Here is a 20,410-nt window from a genome sequence, read left to right on the forward strand (position 1 = left end):
ATCTAATAGTAGCGGGGGATTTCAATGCTGTTATGGATCCTATATTGGATAAAAACCCAAGTAGATATATGAAATCAATGGGCCTAGATAATTTAATACAAACTTGTGATTTAATAGATATTTGGCGTATACTTCATTTTGATGGACGGGAATTTTCATTCTGTTCTCATGTTCACAATTCTTTTTCAAGAATAGATTATATTTTTATATCAAAACATCTAGCACATCAAGTAACAAAAGCTGCCATCGATCCAATCATTTTATCTGATCATGGTGGGGTATGGATTGAAATTAAGATCACAGATCAAAATACAAATAGACCAATATGGAAGTTTGATAATACATTGCTTGCTGATCCAATATTCTGTGAAAATTTTCAAATAAAAATGAAAGAATTTTTTCAAATAAATGATAAAGATGAGATTTCTAGAGAAATATTATGGGATGCATTTAAAGCATCAATAAGAGGACAAATTATTTCTTATTCGGCTTATCTTAATAAACAAAATAAAAAATAATATACTAACTTAGAAAAAGAAATAAAAAATTTAGAAATAAAACTTATAGAAAAATGGGATTATTCCACACAACAAGAACTGTTAAAACTTAAAGGTAAATATAATGAAATATCATCAAAAATGATAAGAAAAGATTTATTTTCTCAGCAGGCACTGTATTATGGAAACTCAAATAAGTCGGGAAGAATACTAGCAAACTACCTAAAAGTGAAAAAAAAGAAAACAAAAATAATTGCTATAAAAAATGAAAAAGGTGATACATTAACAAAAATTGAACCAATCTTAAAACAATTCCTAAAATTTTATAAATCTCTTTATTCTTCCGAGACTTATTTAAATAAAGAAAAAGAAGGTTTAGAATTCTTGAAACAATTAAAGGGTCCAAAAATTCCTGAACATATAAAACGAAGTTTAGAAGAACAAATATCACTAAAAGAATTAGGAACAGCTTTGAAATCCCTTAGAGTTGGATCCGCTCCAGGTGGTGATGGTTATACAGTGGAATTTTATAAACATTTTCAAAATTTTTTATTACCCTATTTATTAAATCTTTTTCAATATCAACTAAATCAAGGTTGTACTAAAGGCACTATGGCAGAATCATTAACAATAGTTTTACCAAAGCCAAATAAAGATCCCACTTTGGTATCAAATTACAGACCAATTTCTTTAATAAATGTAGACGGAAAATTATTAGCAAAAATACTTGCATTAAGATTGGCTAAAGCTCTTCCCCATATTATAAGTATGTCTCAAACAGGATTTGTTGCTCAAAGACATTCATCTCATAACACTAGATTAGCTTTCCATATGTTATACTTAACAAAAAAAAATGAATGAGCCTACTTTTACTGTTTCTTTAGATGCAGAAAAGGCTTTTGATAGAATAGAATGGACATTTATGTATCAGACATTAGATTGGTTTGGAATAGGTCCTGGATTCACACAAATGATACAAACACTATATAACTCCCCTTCTGCTAGATTATATATTAATAATACGTTTTCAGAAAAATTTAATCTACAAAGAGGAGTTAGACAAGGATGTCCTTTGTCTCCTTTACTGTTTGATATTGTTTTAGAACCCTTAATATTAGCAATCCAACAAACAAAGGAGATACAAGGTATACCTCATTCAGATAAAGAATATAAAATATCAGCTTATGCTGATGATTTATTATTATATTTGAGGAACCCAGAATCTACCATTCCACATTTACTTGAACTGATTGAAAAATTTGGAAAATTCTCAGGATATAAGATAAACTGGAACAAATCAGAAATACTTCCATTAAATATACATTGTACAAAAGGTTTATTTAAATCATTCTCTTTTGTTTGGAAAGAGGATGCTATTAAATATCTTGGAATTTGGATTACAAAAAATATAGATGACACAATGAAAATTAATGAAAAAAATTTATTACAAAAAGTAACAGAGATGTGTGAGCAATGGAACCCTTTACACTTATCTTGGTGGGGAAGAATACAAACTGTTAAAATGATGATATTACCTGTAGTCTGTTACCAAATGGGAATGATACCAATTTTCTTCCAAAATTCTTTTTATAAAAAATTAAATAAAATATTGACAAAATTTATTTGGCTTGGGAAAAATCCCAGAGTTGCTTTAGTGTCATTACAAAGACCAATTGCGGAGGGAGGGGTAAATTTTCCCAACTTCTATAGGTATCATCAAGCCTATATTTTACGTCAAGGTATGTATTGGATCCTCCCAGAGCCCACTGTAAATATTCCAGACTGGTTCTGGCTAGAATGGAGACTTATGTTTCCATTACGTCTTAGTCATGTAGTTAGTATCACGATGCCAAGGCTATACAAAGAACATAAAATATTCATGGATACATGGAAAACTTTAAGATACATAAGTAATCTAACTCCTATTCCAATTAGTAAATCAACAACTCAAACAATTTGGTTAAACCCCAAGATCAAAATAGGCGGTTTTAAAATAATCTGGAAAAACTGGATGACAGCAGGTATTCGTATTTTAGACGACATAATAAAAAATGGTAAAATGCTGGAGTTTTCACAATTGCAACATAAATTTGATCTTAATAAAACACAATATTTTAGATGGTTGCAATTGAAGCAATCCATTCAGGTAGGGTTCCCTGAATGGAAAAATCTTACTAATTATCACAGCTTGGAATTCTTGTGTTTCCAGATAAACTCAATAGGACATGAAGCTGCACAGTGGTATAAATTAATATCCGGATATATAAATAAAAAACCAAAAAATGGTCTTAGAGACATTTGGAGCATTGAGATAAAACACCAAATTAGTGCATCTCAATGGCCACGACTTTGGTCTTGGAGGTTAAAATGTACGATGTCAGCATCTATGAGACAAACTTGGTTTTTTCTTTTACATAGAGCTTTATGGACCCCTACACGTTTACATAGAATTGATAGCTCTAAATCTAATAGATGCTGGCACTGTCATGTTGAAATTGGGACATTAGATCATCTTTTATTCTTTTGTCCATTCATCTTAACATTCTGGAAATCAATTTGGCCTCAAATTAATAGGATGTTGGAAAACCCAATAGCCTTGACATATGATACTATATTATTTGGAACAACAATGAGAAAAAAAAGTCAAATATCATCAAGTAATAACAAACTTTTATTTATTTTAACTGGAATAGCAATACAACAAATCACATTTAATTGGAAAAGACATGACAGGCTGAATTACACTTTCTGGTGGAATTCTGTCTGTCATATATATAAAATGGAGCTAACCATAGCAACACAAAAAGGATATATTAATAGATTTCAAAAGATATGGAGACCATTAACAAATTTTTGTAATGAATGATTAACTTTTCCCAAGATAGAAATTTGATTAGAGAGGAATGGGATGGGATTTTATTTTTGATTTTAACACACTATATCAATGTTGTAAGAATTTACAATAAAGTTGTTTTTAAATATTATTGATTGAATGGGAGGGAGGGAAAGGGGATTAATACATTCAAAAGAAATTATATAAATTTAGATTTACTGCATAATATTATAAAATATGTAAAAAATTAATGTTCTAAAAAATGTTAAACTTGATGATAATAAGAATGTTTATCAAGTGTATATGTTTAAGTTTCTAATAAGTATATTTGAAACACTTGTTGTAACAAAAGAAAATGAATAAAGATTATATAAACATAAAAAGTGGAGTAGCAGCCTAATGGTTGGCGCAATGGGCTGAGAACGTGAGGACCTGGGTTCAATTCCCACTGCAGCTTCTTGTTCTCTGGGTAAGTCACTTAACCCTCCATTGTCCCAAATACAAAAAACTTGCGCTGTGAGCCTACCAGGAACAGAAAAAGTACCTGTATACATGTAAACTGCTTTGGTTTTACCCACTGAAAGGCGGTATACCAAATCCATGACCTTTTAACCTTTATATCAAATCAATGAATCAAATATATCACCAGCTCCAATTCCACTCCACCCTAATCACAACCCTGTAATACAAGCCAACTGAATTTCAGTTTTGATGTAAAACCAGCATGAAATCCATGTTCAGCTGGAAGAAAAAAATGTTGCAGAGCCCCTCTACTTGAACACATCCACCCGAGCAGCAGACCTTCTTCCTGGACTCACCCTTCTGTGGCAGACAATCTCCAGGGCCTACCTTTTCCTTGGTAGGGTAGTGGGCACAAGAGCAATCCATTTGCTCCCGCGCAGGACCAGCTCCTCCTTCAAAATGGCTACCAGGACTTTCAGTGGCAGGATCGCTCCTGTGCTCACTACTCCACCGACAAAACGGCAGGCCCAGGAGGGGGTCTGCCACCAGCAGGGGCCGTCCAGAGGAGGCTTTCTTTTGTCAGGTAGGGGATGGCAGGACCAGGACCAAGACCAGGCCATTTTCATTTCTGGATTCAGCTGAAACTGAGCAGCCAATTTCGGCACCACATTTGGTTTCGGCTGATTTTATTCAAGCTCTACCCTGGGAGTACCTATGTGGAAAAAAAAATAGGCACACATTTTCTGGTACTCAGCGCAAGAAGATGTATGACGGCCTCCTAGCGACGCAGGCAGCAAAATTGGACCCATCTATTTCCAACCTGCTGACAAGTGACTTTAAATCATTTTGAAAAGAACTCAAAACTCTGCTATTCAAAAAATCTATAGAGTTCTCTTAACACTCTTAATCTTTAGAGTTCTCCTCACCTTCCCTGCAATCTCCCCGTTGTCTTCCTACCACTCTTGTAATTTCTCCTCAATAACTCAATTATGTAACCAGCCCCTAAACTGCAACTTCCCTAAATTCATTCCTCTTATTTCTATCTATCCTCAATTGCTCCTCAAAGCCTCTACTATGTAACTAACCCTAAATTGTAACTTCCTGGAAATGTCCAGCCATCTTCTAATGTAATCCGCTTAGAACTGCAAGGTACAGGCGGAATAGAAGTCACTAATGTAATGTAATGTAATATATGCAGTCGCATAATTTTATAAATGCCTTCTCTTATATGTAAAAACAGGCTTTACATGTAGAAAAGCTTTAATATGGCTACAATAAAGATAAAAGCGTGTTTACTTCTTCAAACAAAAATCAAAACCATTAAGGGTTTCATTGCTGCATGATGAAGATGACAGATTGTCAGATGTATTCTTATTTCCTTTTCTAGTAGGTGAAGATGGTAAGATCTGACAACAAGCATACCTGTACTTTGCACCTTCATCTTGATCCATCTGAGTCTGTAGCTGAGCAAACCATGAAAAGAACTGAAAGAGAATATTTAAATTGAAATTTATGACATAGATATTGTTATTAAATCAGAACATAAGTTACAAGATTTTTTTTTAACCGAAAGTAGGAGGTGGCAAACTAGGTCTCTCTAAGGGAAATCTCAGTGTTTACCTACCACCAAATATACATTAAGCAGACTTACTACTGCAAGATATCTAAATAATGTACTCTTGAAAGAATTATTACTCATGCTCCAATCATATCTCACACTAGTGATAATTACAGATGCCCAACTTAAGTACAACTCATACTTAAGAACGCGGTTGCAGTTTCATTTGATTTCACTGAGCAGTATTTTCAGTGGCAAAGACTTCTATACTTCTGCAGCAGATTCAGGAATGATGCACTGCCACATTAAAAACAGTGTGTGGTTGTGCGTGCTGTACCTTAGAGAGAACACTGGTAGGGGCAGTTGGCCTTTTTCTCAACTGGGAGCAGAAGTAAGCAGCATGAATCTTAAAATCTACAAGCTATGAGTTACATACAAATCCAACTTAGGAACAGCTTTAAAAATGTAACTCGTTTTTAACCTGGGGATTGCCTGTATACGTACTTAGTCTGACTTCAATGCTTGCCCCACTTTAACTAATATAATAAAAATTAGAATCAAAAACCACTATATCATTTAGCAACATCTTTGCTTTCCTAAGCATGAGTTATATTCAAGCAGCTCTTTTCCTATTAATGATTGCATTTTCTAGAACTTAATTCAGTTTTTCATGCATATGGAAACATAATAGACAGTAATAAGATATGAGGCAGCTTTTTCTCATGAAGGATTTATATATTCATATGTTCATTGTATTTTTGCTGTAATGTGTACTTATGCTATAAACTTCTTGGGGGCAATTTTTTTTAGGAACACAAATGTATAGAAATACAATAGAATAAAAATAGAACCAAGCAGAAGGTTGTAATGCAGTAAGAACATTCCCATAACTTTAAACTCCTTGCTTCTCTCCCTCCATGTGGTTTAAACTAGGCTCACAGTAACTGAAAGCTGAATGCATATGGCTTGATCCTGCATATGAGGTGTAGTTAATACCACCAAACGAACTGACTTGACAATGAAATGATGATTAAGATTTGTACTGTGCTCCCCAGGGTGGATAAAAATTAATGATTTTAAAAATTATTTTTGTTTTATTTAAATCAGATTTTAAATAAACTGTTATTTTGAGGAAAAATCTATCTAGTTTTCTATTCAAAATACATTATGAAATAAGGATTCATTTTTAATTATGTAGCATGAGGCTATATATTCAAGCAATGTTTACATTTTTGGGTAAATGAATTCCATTAAACCATTCATAATGTTACAGGCATGATTTAAATCAAGCCACCCTGGTGCTCCCAAAATCAGCAAGCACTAGAGCATGTTCAAACCTAACCTCAAAGAACCAAGCTAATTTTTCTGCAAATATCTTAAACAGCATGGTTTACTGCAACAATCCTCAAACACCCTGAACTGACCCCCAGCTTCCAGCACTCAGCACATTAAAAGCAGCTACTTACTTGCTGTGCAGTTTCAATCCTTTCCTCTTCCATGTCCAATGCAGTGAAGCCCCTATACAAAACATCTTCCATGGACTCTGGCACAGTTGCAGACAGTGCGATAGCTAATGAGTGCGATGTCAAACTGCACAAATCTTCAATAGGTAGCTGATAGGAATAAATATATATATTTTTATTTTGTAAAAGATTCATCTTTTGTATATATTATTGATTTTCTATCCTGTTTTGCAACTTGCATACAAAATGGCTTTTAAGATGACACTTCTCTCTAAATCACTAACTTTACTCTGTACTAAAGAACATAAGAACATAAGCAGTGCCTCCGCCGGGTCAGACCATAGGTCCATTGTTATCCTCCTTAATCACTCCCTTCCTATCCCCATCGTCCAACGGCCCCACCTCCTCTCTCGCTGGTCGCTTCCCCTTTACGTAACTGAAGAATGCCTTGAAGTTTTTCGCCCCCCTGGCCAGCCCCTCTTCGTATTCCCCTTTCGCTTTTCTAACCTCTTGGTGGCATTCCTTTTGGCATTTCCTGTGCGCCTGGTGATTTTCCTCCGTTGGGTCCTTTTTCCATCTCCGAAAGGATACTTTTTTGTCATTTATTGCCCTCTTTACTTCAGTTGACATCCAAACCGGGTCCTTTGATCGCTTGTTCTTGCAGCCTTTCCTGAAACTGGGGGCGTACATTCTTTGTGCTTCCTGCAGGGTGTCCCTGAATAGGGTCCAGGCGCTTCCCACAGTCTCCATCCTAAAGATGTTTCTGAGCTTCCTCCCCTCCTTTCTAATCTTAGAAAGCTATATGGTGCCTGCTTACATATTGCGGCCTCATATACACTATAAAGAGATTATAGGTGTAATACTGACATAAACATCATTATATATGTTTATGTATATCTATGTTAATTCTTTTTTTCTTTTTTTACTATTTTTTTGTATGGACATTCGGATATTAACTGGACCATAAATACCGCCCAGCAATCTCTTGTCTTCATCAGTCCACTTTATTGTTTTATTAAATCAAAACTCTAAAAGTCATTTAATTTCATGATTATATTCTTAATTTCATATCTCCATAGCTATTTCTTCATTATATTTCATTTTGGTTTACTTCATTCTTGTTTTATTTTAATTAGTTTGTTTTGTGACTTATCCCCTTGTTAATTATATGGTTTATTTTATGTATATTTTAGATAATTTATTTTACCAATTTGTACATCGCTTAGAATTTGAATAGGCGATTAATCAAATAATAAATAAACTTGAAACTTAATCTTATTAATTAGCTACTTAGCTTCGAGGTTAGCTCTCAAAAATTCATCAATGCCACTTCTCCCGACATGCATGTTTCAAACAATGTTTTTCTTCAGGGTTAAGGGGAAAGACTGCACATACTCAATTGTTCCCCTCAACCCTGCATGTCGGGAGAGGTGGCATTGATGAACTTTTGAGAGCTAATCTCGAAGCTAAGTAGCTAATTAATAAGATTAAGAAATGGAGTAAACCAAAATGAAATATAATGAAGAAATAGCTATGGAGTTATGAAATTAAGAATATAATTATGAAATTAAATGACTTTTAGAGTTTTGATTTAATAAAACAATAAAGGGGACTGATGAAGACAAGAGATTGCTGGGCAGTATTTATGGTCCAGTTAATATCCGAAGGTCCATACAAAAAAACAGTAAAAAAAAAAAGAAAGAATTAACATAGATATACATAAACATATATAACTAGTCTTTAAGCCCGTTACATTAACGGGTGCTAGAATATGTGTGTGTATGTATTTCTTTCTTTCTCTCTCTCGTTCTCTCTCTCCTTAGCCTGTTTCTGTATTTCTTTCTTTCTGTCTGTCTTTCTTTTTCCTCGGCTGTCCACTACCACCCCTTGCCTGCTCCCCCTGTCCATTCTCCCTTCCTTTTTCTTCCCCTGTGTCCACCACCACCCCTTCACTGGTCCCCTTATCCATCAGCAGCCCTTCTCCCAAGCCTGGCTCAAAATCCACTGCAAAATCCAGCTGTGAGGAAACCATCCATCAGCTTGCTGGAGATATAGTATACTGGTTGGCCAGGAGGCTGTGCATCCAAGATATACCTGAGGGCAACTCAGTGCTCTCTATCTCCACCTGCTGGTTGACAGATGTAATCCCACTAGTCTCTGGATTCATCTGCTGTTGATGACAAGGAAGAGGTCATTTACGTGTGAGAATGACTTTATAAAATCATCTCATTTAAGGGCCCTTTTACTAAAGCTTAATATGTGCTAAACGCTAAGAAGCCCATTTTATACCTATGGCATTCTTAGCATTTAGCATGTGCGTTATAACCTTCAGTAAGAGTCCCTAATGTGCCATACCTAATGAGAACAGAGCTGGATGCAGTAAAATCAGTAGCAACATATATTTAAAGGAGAACACAGAAGACTTTGAGCAACAAAAATGTCCATTAACCTTCCAAACACCATCTCATTAGTGCCACAAACAGCCCATCGTAGACTCTTACAGTAAACCATTTCACTTAAAACAATTTTACTGTACTATACATCCCCTGGGCCAGAGGTTCCCAAACTGCAGCAACAAAACATTTCACATAGACTGCCAAATCCTGTCCAGATCTCTCTTTTTTTGTATAAAAGGCAGAAGAATGGCAAATTCTTCTGCAAAAAGAAACTTAGGGGTCCTTTTACAAAGGCGCGGTAGCAGTTTAATGCGCAGAATACCGCGTGTTAAACCGCCTGCCGCGCTAGTACCTAACGCCTCCATTGACGAGGCGTTAGGATTTTAGGCTGCCGCGGGGGTTAGTGCGTGATGAAATGTCCGTAGCGCGCCTTGATAAAAGGAGCCCTTAATGTAAATGGGAAGAATCTGTCATATCTGAAAAAAACTCAGATCAGACTAAAAGCAGTCAATAACTATACCCTGGCAGTGACAGAAAATGAAGCAATAAATTATGCACATGCATTGCTCAACTCAATATTCATTCTTTACAAATCTTTAGAGATACCAGAGGACAATACAATTGTGACAAAAGAGAACAGCAGCAGCATAAATGGACAATATTTTTAGACTATGCAAAAAAATATAGTGATGTTTTAGCTTGTAACATGGAGGTTCTTTTACCAAGCTGCAGTAAAATAGGCCTTAGCATGCTCTTACATGGGTCTTTCACACATGCTAAGACCATTTTTATCACGGTCATAAAAACCTCGATTATATTGCCATTAGCACATGCCCATTTTTAAATATGACCGGAGGAGCACTTAGAGCCATTTATTTTGTAGACTGGGGTCCTCAGATCCAGTCCTTGAGATGTGCATTTACTTCTTCCACTGCATGCAAATATCTCTCATACTTATTCATTGTGGAAATCCTGAAAACCAGGCTGGGATGTGGGCCTCAAGAATTGTATTTGAGGACTCCTACTGTAGGTAGTAATGGCTCCTGCGATATCCATTCACAAGCCAATTAGCACACAGTAATGTAGATGCACTGATTATCGCAGAACACCTACTCCCTGCCCGACACACCCCTTCAAAAAAATAAGAAAAACAAGCAATGCAGGTTGCAGAGTTATTGCAGGATGCCTGAGTGCAGCTTAGTAAAAGGACCCAAGGATCAGTATTGGGGCTGATTCTATTCAACATATTTGTAACTCTGACGAAGGGTTAGAAAAGAAAGTTTGCCTTTTTACAGATGACAGAAAGATTTGCAAGAATATACACCCCAGAGAGTATGGACAACATGAGAAGTGATCTAAAAAGGTTACAAGAATAGTCTAATATTTGGCAGTTAAAATTTAACGCAAAGAAGTGTAATGTGATATACATGGGGTGTAGAAACCCAAAAGAGTAAAAGGAGGGAGTTGGGTGCAGAGCCTGGCAGGACAGGGCACTTGACTATAAGCCCCCTGGTTTACATTCCAGTCAACCTTTTTTCCTCTTACTGTGGGGGAAAAAAAGGTTACCTCTGTTTTTATTTGGGTCAGTTTATATTTGAATAGTAGAATCTTGGACATCAGTTACAAGTCAAGTTTTGGTTCCTTTAAAGAAATCTAATTTAAGAACAAGGTATAAGTATAAGCCTTAATTTACACCTGAATTAGCCAAGTTGAAGACAGCACATAGGAAATTGGAAAGGGCATAGAGAAAGACTAAAGGTGAAGACCAGTTTAATGCTTGGAGACATATGATTAAATCACATAAGATGATATTGAATTCTAAGAAGTATTATGAACAAAAAATTCTGAAGGCCGATAATTTGTCTAAAAGATTGTTTCAGATTTTTTCTTCTTTGACATTTGCTGAAGTAGTTCTTCAAATGCCTATTATTGTACAGCCTAAAGATGAAATGTTAGCAAACTACTTCCAAGACAAAATAAATAAAATTATAGATGCATTTCTATTAGATAATAAAAAAGACCTGGATTCTATATAGGGCGCCAATATCAGCAGTCGCCGATCGCGTGTCAATCGCGTGATGGTGCCCTATAGAGAACTGCACCTCCACAAAAGATAGGCACCAGAAATGTAGGCCAGGGGAGAGTGTGGCACAGTAGTTAAATATGCAGCCTCAGCACCCTGAGGTTGTGGGTTCGAACCCATGATGCTCCTTGTGACCCTGGGCAAGTCACTTAATTCCCTCATTGCTCCAGATATATTAGATAGATTGTGAGCTCGTCAGGACAGACAGGGAAGAATGCTTGTATACCTGAATAAATTCATGTAAACGGTTCTGAGCTCTCTGGGGAGAACAGTACAGAAAATTGAATAAATAAATAAATAATTAAAATTCTGTCGCATATTATTTAGGCTCCGGTAGGAGGACAGCTAGGATCACCAACAAAAATGTTCTTGATCATATAAACCCAGAGTTGTCCCTGGAAGGCTAGATGATCTATTTTGGACATGTGATGAGGGCAATTCACTAGAAAAGGAGGTGCTACTTGGAATGGCCCTTGGTAAAAGGAAGCAGGGAAGACCAAAGGCCCATTGATTGGCTAGCATCAAGAATGACACAGGAATGATCATCAAGCAATTGAATAAAGCTGTGGATGTTCCTAATCTTTAAGTCCCTCACATTTAGCAAACCACAATTTATTTTAAAATCACTTATCCCATACAAACCCCAAAGATCTTTGCGCTCATCTAATCAAAATTTATTAACTGTGCCATCTTTAAAAATCATTGGAACGAGAAGAGCTGATATGTTTACTGTTGCAGGTCCACAATGGTGGAATTCCCTTCCCCATTATATTAGAATAGAAAGTGATATCCTAATATTCAAAAAGCTTTTAAAATCTCATTTATTTAAGGACGCCTTCGATCTATAACTTAACTTATGGACGTCTTTAACTAATTTTTATTCCTCTAAATTGTTGATTTGGCTCAAACAAATATGCAAGAAATGCTTTGAAAAAATTTTTACCCTACCTTTCGTTCTTCCCTGGTTTTTTTGTTTTTTTTCCTCTTCCCCATTGTAACTTTACCCTCCTTCCCTATCTCTCATGTGAGTCACAATTGATTTTATTGTAATTAGGTTAAAGTTTCTTTATTATATTATGTACATCGCCTAGAATTTTGAAATAGGCGATTCATCAAATTTGAAATAAAACTTGAACTTGAACTTGAAAACAGGGAAGGATGGCAAGGACTGACCTACAGAGTATCCAAGGGTCAGACACAACTGAATGGATAGTAGTACTAGTAGTAGTAAGTGCTTTAACGTTGCAGTTTTGTTTTTTTTGTTTTTGCAGTTTTAAATAGCGTTTGTTAATTAATTTAGGCACCATTTCTAGAATTTCCCCCAAATTTAATTATATAGAGAATGAGTCTGGAGGTAAGTTGCATGAGGTTGTAGGCAACTGATGCTGGGATACATTTGAATATGTTACAGATAAGTATATTATTCAATTATTGAAAAGACTAGATATAAAGTATTGTACACGTGACTCTTGTCCATCATATTTGTTGAGAACAATACCATTAAATCTTGTGAATTGGTTAATACAATTTGTCAAAATTACAAGAGAGTTGCTACCCTAAAACTATTTCACATATTTTGTTAACTCCTATTCCTAAGTCAATAGGGGTAGCTTTCTCTAAAACTGAAAATTTTAGTATGCCCTGGACTGCTAGATTGCTTGAATCACTTATCAATTGAATAAATCTGTTACTCGAGTTGGAATATTACATTATACTCAACATGGTTTTAGAGCCTTTCACATTACTGAGATGCTATTGTTAGAGATGGTTTCAGCCATGCCTTTGGAGGAAAGGCAGGAGAGGGGATATGATAAGAGACATTTAAATACCTACATGGTATAAATGCACACAAGGCGGGTCTCTTTCATTTGAAAGGAAGCTCTGGAATGAGAAGGCAAAGGGTAAAGTTAAGAGGTGATAAGCTCAGGAGTAATCTAAGGAAATATCTTTTTACAGAAAGGGTATAAGATGCATAAAATAGTCTCCCAGCAGAGTTGGTGGAGACAAAGCCTGTCTGAATTCAAGAAAGTGCGGGAGAGGCACATGGAATCTCTTAGGGAGAGGAGAAGATAGTGGATGCTGCAGATGGGCAGACTGAATGGGCTATTTGGCTTTTATCTACCATCATGTTTTAATATTTCTACTTAAGCATGGGGTACCAGGCAAGTGGTACTGCAATTTGTTTCAACTAAATTTGATGTAGTAGATATCAGTTAATGCTATATAGATTGAGGGCTCCTTTTATCATCACACGCTAACCCCAACGGTAGTCTAAAATCCTAACGCCTCATCAATGGAGGTGTTAGATACTAGCGCGGCAGGCGGTTTAACGCGTGGTATTCCACGCGTTAAACTGCTACCGTGCCTTTGTAAAAGGACCCCTGAATGAGTTGGGTATTTATGGTAATGTTTTTCAATGGTTAAAAGGATTTTTGGAAGGAAGAACATACCAAGTAGCAAGAAGCAATGAACTGTCTGAAATATGGAAAGTTAGATGTTGTGTGCCTGAATGTTCACCCTTATCACCTTCTTTAACATATACTGTATATGAGTGAATTTGGTAAAATCTTCTCAAATTTAGGTTACACAATATATACTTATGAATGATATATTTATACTCTGCCTTCTCACAAAACTAGCTATAAATGTTCCTGAATATATCAGTCAAGTTATACAGTAGATAAAGTTAATGATTGGGCTAGGAAAAACTTTTTAAAACTGAATACAGCTAAGACAAAACGTATTGGTTTTGGAAATTATAAGAGTATGAATTGAGTAATATCTGGTGAAGTTTTGAGAATAGATAATGCAACCAGAATTTTAGGTGCCGTTCTAAATTATGACCTAGAATTAAATCACCATATATGAGAATGCTTTCTAAGAAAAAATTATTTTTCCATCTTCAACAACTGAGCGCTATAAGATCTATTTTGTCTCAATCCAGTTTTCAAGTACTCTGTCAGTCGATATTATTGCCATATTTGGACTACTGCAGTTCTATTTACTGTGGACCATCTGAATAGGTTCTTTTACAGCTGCTTCAAAATACAGCTGGTAGACTAATCTTTTTGGCTAGAAAGATTGAAAGGGTTTCATCACTCTTGCATAAATTGCCCTGGCTTACGATAAATACAGGATAATATTTAAGGTATCTTGTCTAGTATATAAGGCTTTACAGGTAATGCTCCAAAACAAATCTCTTATGTGTTCCAGCTAATTTTATTACTACACGGAGTAACTGTAGTTTTAAATGTCAGTTTCCAACTGTTCTTAGAGTAATTAGGAAGAGTCAACTGGTACTATCATTTTCTTATCAGGCTGTTCAGATGTGGAACAGTTTTCCATTAGAAATAAGAAGCCTAGATTCAAATATTTTTCATAAAGTTTTAAATATTTTTATTGAGAATGAAATTTACAAAGGATTAAATCACAACTTGAAAAGCATTTCTTATATTTTCAATCCCTTTAGCTAAACTCTCCTCCCTCCCCTCATCCCACAATTTCTTTATATCTACACTAGTGTTTTAGCCCGTTACATTCATTACAGTAACGGGTGCTAGAATAGCCCCACCTATACCCTAACCCTTGACCCCACCCATGCCCCGCCTCTATCATGCCCCGACCCTGTCTCCCACTGATCCCAGTCCCACCACCTCACCTTTCACCATTTCCTTTGTACCCTTTTGGCCCTCATAGATCCTCCATTGCATTTATCACCCGACAGGGTCTTTACTTACCCGAGGCGGCAGCAGCAGTCCTCCCTCAGTGCCCCAAAGCAGCAGTGGTCCTACCATTTCCATCTCTCCCTTTCCCCCTTTCACACCCTCTACCATCTCTCTCGACCCTGTTTCACCCCTTTTGCCATCTTTCCCTTTCCTGTCCCCCTCTGTCCTTCCCCAAGACCATCTCTCTCTCCTGCCCCTTCCACACTCCCTGAAGTCTATCTCTCCCTATCCCCTACCATCTATCCTGGTCCCCCTAGTACCCCTCTGTCCTTCTCATCCATCTATCTCTCTCTCCTTTCCTCACTTGAGTCCAACATCTCTCCCTTCTCCCACTCCCTCCCCCGAATCCATCACCTCCTGCCTCTGCGGAGCTCTTGCAGCTCCTCCTCGTCCTCCTCCAGCCATCTACACTGGCTCCGGGATCAGCCACCGTGGCCGACATCCGCCTCGGCGGGAGAGAGATTCTCGTGTGCACCAGGAAAGGGTGCACGGGGGGAGGGGGCCACAACGGCGGCGAAGTTACAGTGAGGGAGGGAGTAGAAGCGCGCATGCGCACTCTTGCCCGCGGGGCCCTACAGCTCACGGAAAACGGAACACGCAGGTGGGAGTGCGCATGCGCGCTTAGGGTTTTATTATCTTAGATTTGCTGTTAGAATGTGAGCTATTTAAAACATTAGCCACTTTATAAGTTAAGTAAGTGGGTTCTTGCAGAGGAAGTCATGCTTATCCAAAATGGTATCCAGACCATACCAAGTTTCTCCCCCATTGGCAAAGACATTCGCTCTATTTATTCTTGTTGAATCATTTGTGTTCACGACTGCTACAGAGTAGGCAATTCTGGTTTGATCCAGTTTTGTAAAATGCACTTTTTCCCTATTAGAATAGTTCACTCAGGGAATACTGTGAGACCTTTGGGAACTGAAGCAATGAGGGCCAGGGAAGAAAAAAGCATAATTAGCTGTATACTCCAGATATTCCACCAGAAATCTTTTACACTTAAAATTCCAGGCATGCAACAATATAAAGTCTACCAGCAAATTACCTTATCCATCATCCATTAGCAAAATGCTAGAACCAACTACCACTTACACTACGATCTTGTGACCTCTATATCAGGTTCAGAAAACTTTTAAAAGCATTTCTGTACCAACAGGGAGCCAACCCTGAAGTAACTAAAATGGTAATTGTAAAAGCCCATTTCTAAACTATCCAGTGTAACTCCTGGGACAAAACGAAGAACCAACAATGACCTACTTGAACTTGTAACTATGTATTTGTAACTATGACCTAACTGTATTAATAACTGTACTGATCTACATGTACTCGTAATTCTATTGAATGTCCATGTAAAACTGTTGTAACTTCCTGTGTAACTGACCCAATCCCTTGTAATGTAATCCGACCTTGAACTGAATAGATAAAGATGGAATAGAAAACCGAACATATTCCAGTGGCAACCCCACATTGCTGTAACATGACTCTGAATGGACCGCTAAAAGATCTGTATTAGAAAATGACATGGGGACAAATTTTTCCCTATCCCCGTGGGAACTCATTTTCCCATCCCATCCCCACGAGTTCTTTTCCTGTACCTGTCCCATTCCTGCAAGCTCCATCCTCATCTGAACAAGCCTCAAACACTTTAAAATCATAAGTGTCCAAGGCTTGTGCAGTTAAGGCAGAGCTTACAAGAATAGGACAGGAACAAGGACAGCGACAAACTCGCGGGGACGAGACGAAAAAATTGAGTTCCTGCGGGGATGGGGAAAAAATTGTCCCCGTGTCATTCTCTAGTCTGTATTGCTGGACAAGCCCAAAACAGGTGACCTAATATAGTGCATGGCTGTGAACATTTTGCACACCAATCTGAGGCACTCTGCTTTGCTTTGAATGTAAGCAGTGGTGACCTGTACATCCACAGGAGGAATTTATAAGCGAGTTCAAAATCTGTGACTTGTGGCAGGTGTCTGGATCTCTTTAAATACCAGTATTGAAACTTGAAGGTCTTGTGACTACTTTAGAGCAGAGTTTCTCAACATGCGGTATGCGGTATAATTTAGGATTTTTCTTGTTGTAATTCGCATTGAATCTAAATTGAAAAACAGCGGAACATAAGATTACTACAATAGATTAGATTTTGACTTTTTTCTGCATTGACAACTCCTAAGTGGCACAAATGTACCTGTTTAATTTCACAGGAAAAAGTGCCCAGGAATAATAGCTGTAGCAAAAAACATGAACATAAGAATAGCCTTACTGGGTCAGACCAATGGTCCATCAAGCCCAGTAGCCCATTCTCACGGTGGCCAACCCAGGTCACTAGTCCCTGGCCCAAAACCCAAGGAGTAGCAATATTACATACTACCAATCCAGGGCAAGTAGCTGTCTTTGTCAATAACAGACTATGGACTTTTCCTTCAGGAACTTGTCCAAATCTTTCTTAAAACCAGCTACGCTATCCGCTCTTACCACAACCTCTAGCAATGTGTTCCAGAGCTTAACTATTCTCAGAGTGAAAAAAAATTTCCTCCTATTGGTTTTAAAAGTATTTCCCTGTAATTTCATAGTGTCCCCTATTCTTTGTCATTTTTGACAGAGTGAAAAATCGGTCCACTTGTACCCGTTCTACTCCACTCAGGATTTAGTAGACTTCAATCATATCTCACCTCAGCCGTCTGATTTCCAAGCTGAAGAGCTGAAGAGTACATGAGAGAATGTGTAAGTTGGGGGAGGGGGGGAGAGTCCACCCTACCCCCCCTTGATCAATGACAAAATGAAGTAAGAAAGCTCATATATACACATCTATTAATCCACACAAAGGATTGGGGAGATATACCCAGGCTTCTCGTTTCCCCATTCTACTAAAACACCATAGGACACTACTTGGTCTCGCCCTCCCCCCATCACTTTCCCCAATTAAGGGTCCTCTGTGTTTATTTCAGACATTTTTGGAATTCTGATATTATTTATGCATCCACAGAGGAGTCGTGAGGATAAGATGTCAATTCAGCCACGGGTATACAGTTCAAAGTGCACTAGTAGCACTGCAAAGACTCAACACCGAGTGTGTTTCGGAATCAATACCTTTGTCAAGAGTCTCGAAAGATGATTTCTCTATCGCATGAATAGTGCATTAAGCGCAGGTAAATGTTTGAAACAAGCAGAGCCAAAAACTAGTGTCCAAAGCCATGCTAATAGACCATCCTTCGAGACTCTTGACAAAGGTATTGATTCCAAAATACACTCAGTGTCGAGTCTTTGTAGTGCTACTAGTGTACTTTGAACTGTATACCCGTAGCTGAATTATTGACATCTTATCCTCACGACTCCTCAGTTGTGCTATGCTTCTGTCCTCCTTGAGGCCTTTTGGGCTTTCTCTTCAGTGTTATCTATTTGTAAACAAATATTTCTGCTTCTCCTACATGCATTCCCTTTATCTGATAGTTAACTCCTTGTTCTAAAGCTTCTTTTTGTATGCCTGATTATCTCAGAATTACCAATGGATTTCAACTTGACAGGCTGAGTATGAGAAACAACCTCTGGCCTCACTCAGGTTGGCACTTTCGCAGTGAACAGGGTAAGAGACGCCCAAAGTGTTTCAGACTGGCTGGTGGAGATAGATGGGCAAGGTTCAAGTAGTGTTAGCCCATTTTAGAAGATACTAAATTCAAAACAATAACAAATGGAAAATGATAAAGGGCATGGAAAACCTCCCATATGCTGAGAGGCTAGAGAAGCTGGGGCTCTTTTCCCTGGAAAAGTGGAGACTTAGAGGGGATATGATAGAAACTTATAAGATCATGAAGGGTGTAGTGAAGGTGGAGAGGGACAGATTCTTCAGACTGGCGGGGGCATCAAAAACTAGAGGGCACTCAAAAAAATTGATGGGAGATAGGTTCAGAACAAATGCTAGGAAGTTCTTCTTCACACAGAGGGTGGTGGATACCTGGAATGCGCTTCCAGAGGAGGTGGTAGACCAGAGTACGACTTTGGGGTTCAAAAATGGATTGGACGAGTTCCTGAAGAAAAAGGGGATCCAGGGGTACAATTAGAGGGTTACTATACAGTACAAAAGGCTGTAGAGTAAAAGAGTAGTAGAGTAATGGATCACTGCAGGTCATTGACCGGGGGGGGGGGGGGGGGGACGCCGCGGCGCAATGCTTATGTGCTTATATGTGAGTAACTTAAGAAACTAGGATTTTGACGTTAAAGCCTCTTTCTTCAGGACCTCTGCAAGGTTTGGCATTACCCCTGTCTGCAATTTCTTTTTCATACAGAAACTAACAGGCCGTACGAAGGCCAGACAAACACACGCCCCCCCCCCCCCCTTTTGAAATGGGCACGCGCGGATCCCTCGACTCTCACCTCCGCCGGTACAGGTAGGTTTTCGACCACTTCTTTCAGCAGCAGCACAGAATCGCTCTGGCGCTCTGTAAGTGGCGCGGTGGGCTCGGCCCTGCGCTCCCAAAGCGCCAATCTCCCGCGGGCCTCTCTCTCGGCACCCTCTGCCATCGCCAACATCACTGCCCCCCCTCCGGCAGGATTCGCTTCCGGGAACCGAGGCCGTCGCTGTACACTCACCCGGAAACGTTTCCGGTCTCGCGAACAGTTGTCAACGTCACAAAACACAGCACTGCAGAAGCGGAACAGAAGATCCGGTTCACGCCGATCCCCATCAGAGGGATGGAGTAATAGTCAGGTGACTAGCTGCTATGCTTAGCAGTTATTTTTATTTTGGGAAGAAAACCCAAAGACATAAATAGAACGGTGGGATAAAACATAAAGATTGAAAGGCACTAGAGCATGGGTGCCCACACTTTTTTGGCTTGCCAGCTACTTTTAAAATGACCAAGTCAAAATGATCTACCAACAATAAAATTTAAAAAAGCACACTATAGGCAGAGAAAAAATGTTATCATTTATATTCGGGGGGTTTTTCAGAGGTCAAGGCAGATGACTTTAAAATATGCAATGTCACCTCAGTAACAGCTATACAAAAAGACAAATATTCCCTCCCCTTTTACTAAACTGCGATAGTGGTTTTTAGCGCAGGGAGCTGCGCTGAATGCCCCACACTCTCCCGACCGTCATAGGCTCCCTGTGGTAAAAAACCGCTATCGTGGTTTAGTAAAAGGAGGCCATACTGCAAAATATAGACACATTTTGATTACTAAATTTAAAAATAAAATTATTTTTCCTATCTCTGCTGTCTGGTGATTTCATGAGGCTCAGGTTGCACTTCCTTCTGCCTATAAATCCAATATTTCTTCCTGCCTCCTGCATGCTTCCTCTCCTCCAGACCCCATTCCCCAGCCAACATCTCTGTCCCTCCATTACAACTTTTTTTTCCTCTCTTTCCCTGCCCCCCTCCCCTTTCTATCTGTCTTTCTTTT

At 38.2% G+C, this 20,410-nt stretch overlaps 1 protein-coding gene across 1 annotated transcript in view; it reads right to left on the reverse strand.

Moving 5' to 3' along the window:
• The window catches only part of COG3 (component of oligomeric golgi complex 3), a 139,543-nt gene extending 119,951 nt beyond the window's left edge, over window positions 1-19,592 (reverse strand). Inside the window, exons 1-3 of the mRNA XM_033947430.1 lie at window positions 19,383-19,592; window positions 6,817-6,963; window positions 5,215-5,276 (exon numbers count right to left, since the gene is read on the reverse strand). Of these exons, the coding sequence (XP_033803321.1) occupies window positions 5,215-5,276; window positions 6,817-6,963; window positions 19,383-19,538 (365 nt within the window). The 5' untranslated portion in view covers window positions 19,539-19,592. The remainder of the gene's footprint in view (window positions 1-5,214; window positions 5,277-6,816; window positions 6,964-19,382) is intronic.
• Window positions 19,593-20,410: the final 818 nt, after the last annotated feature.

The sequence above is a fragment of the Geotrypetes seraphini genome, chromosome 6 (assembly GCF_902459505.1).
Source record: "Geotrypetes seraphini chromosome 6, aGeoSer1.1, whole genome shotgun sequence".
Lineage (NCBI taxonomy): Eukaryota > Metazoa > Chordata > Amphibia > Gymnophiona > Dermophiidae > Geotrypetes > Geotrypetes seraphini.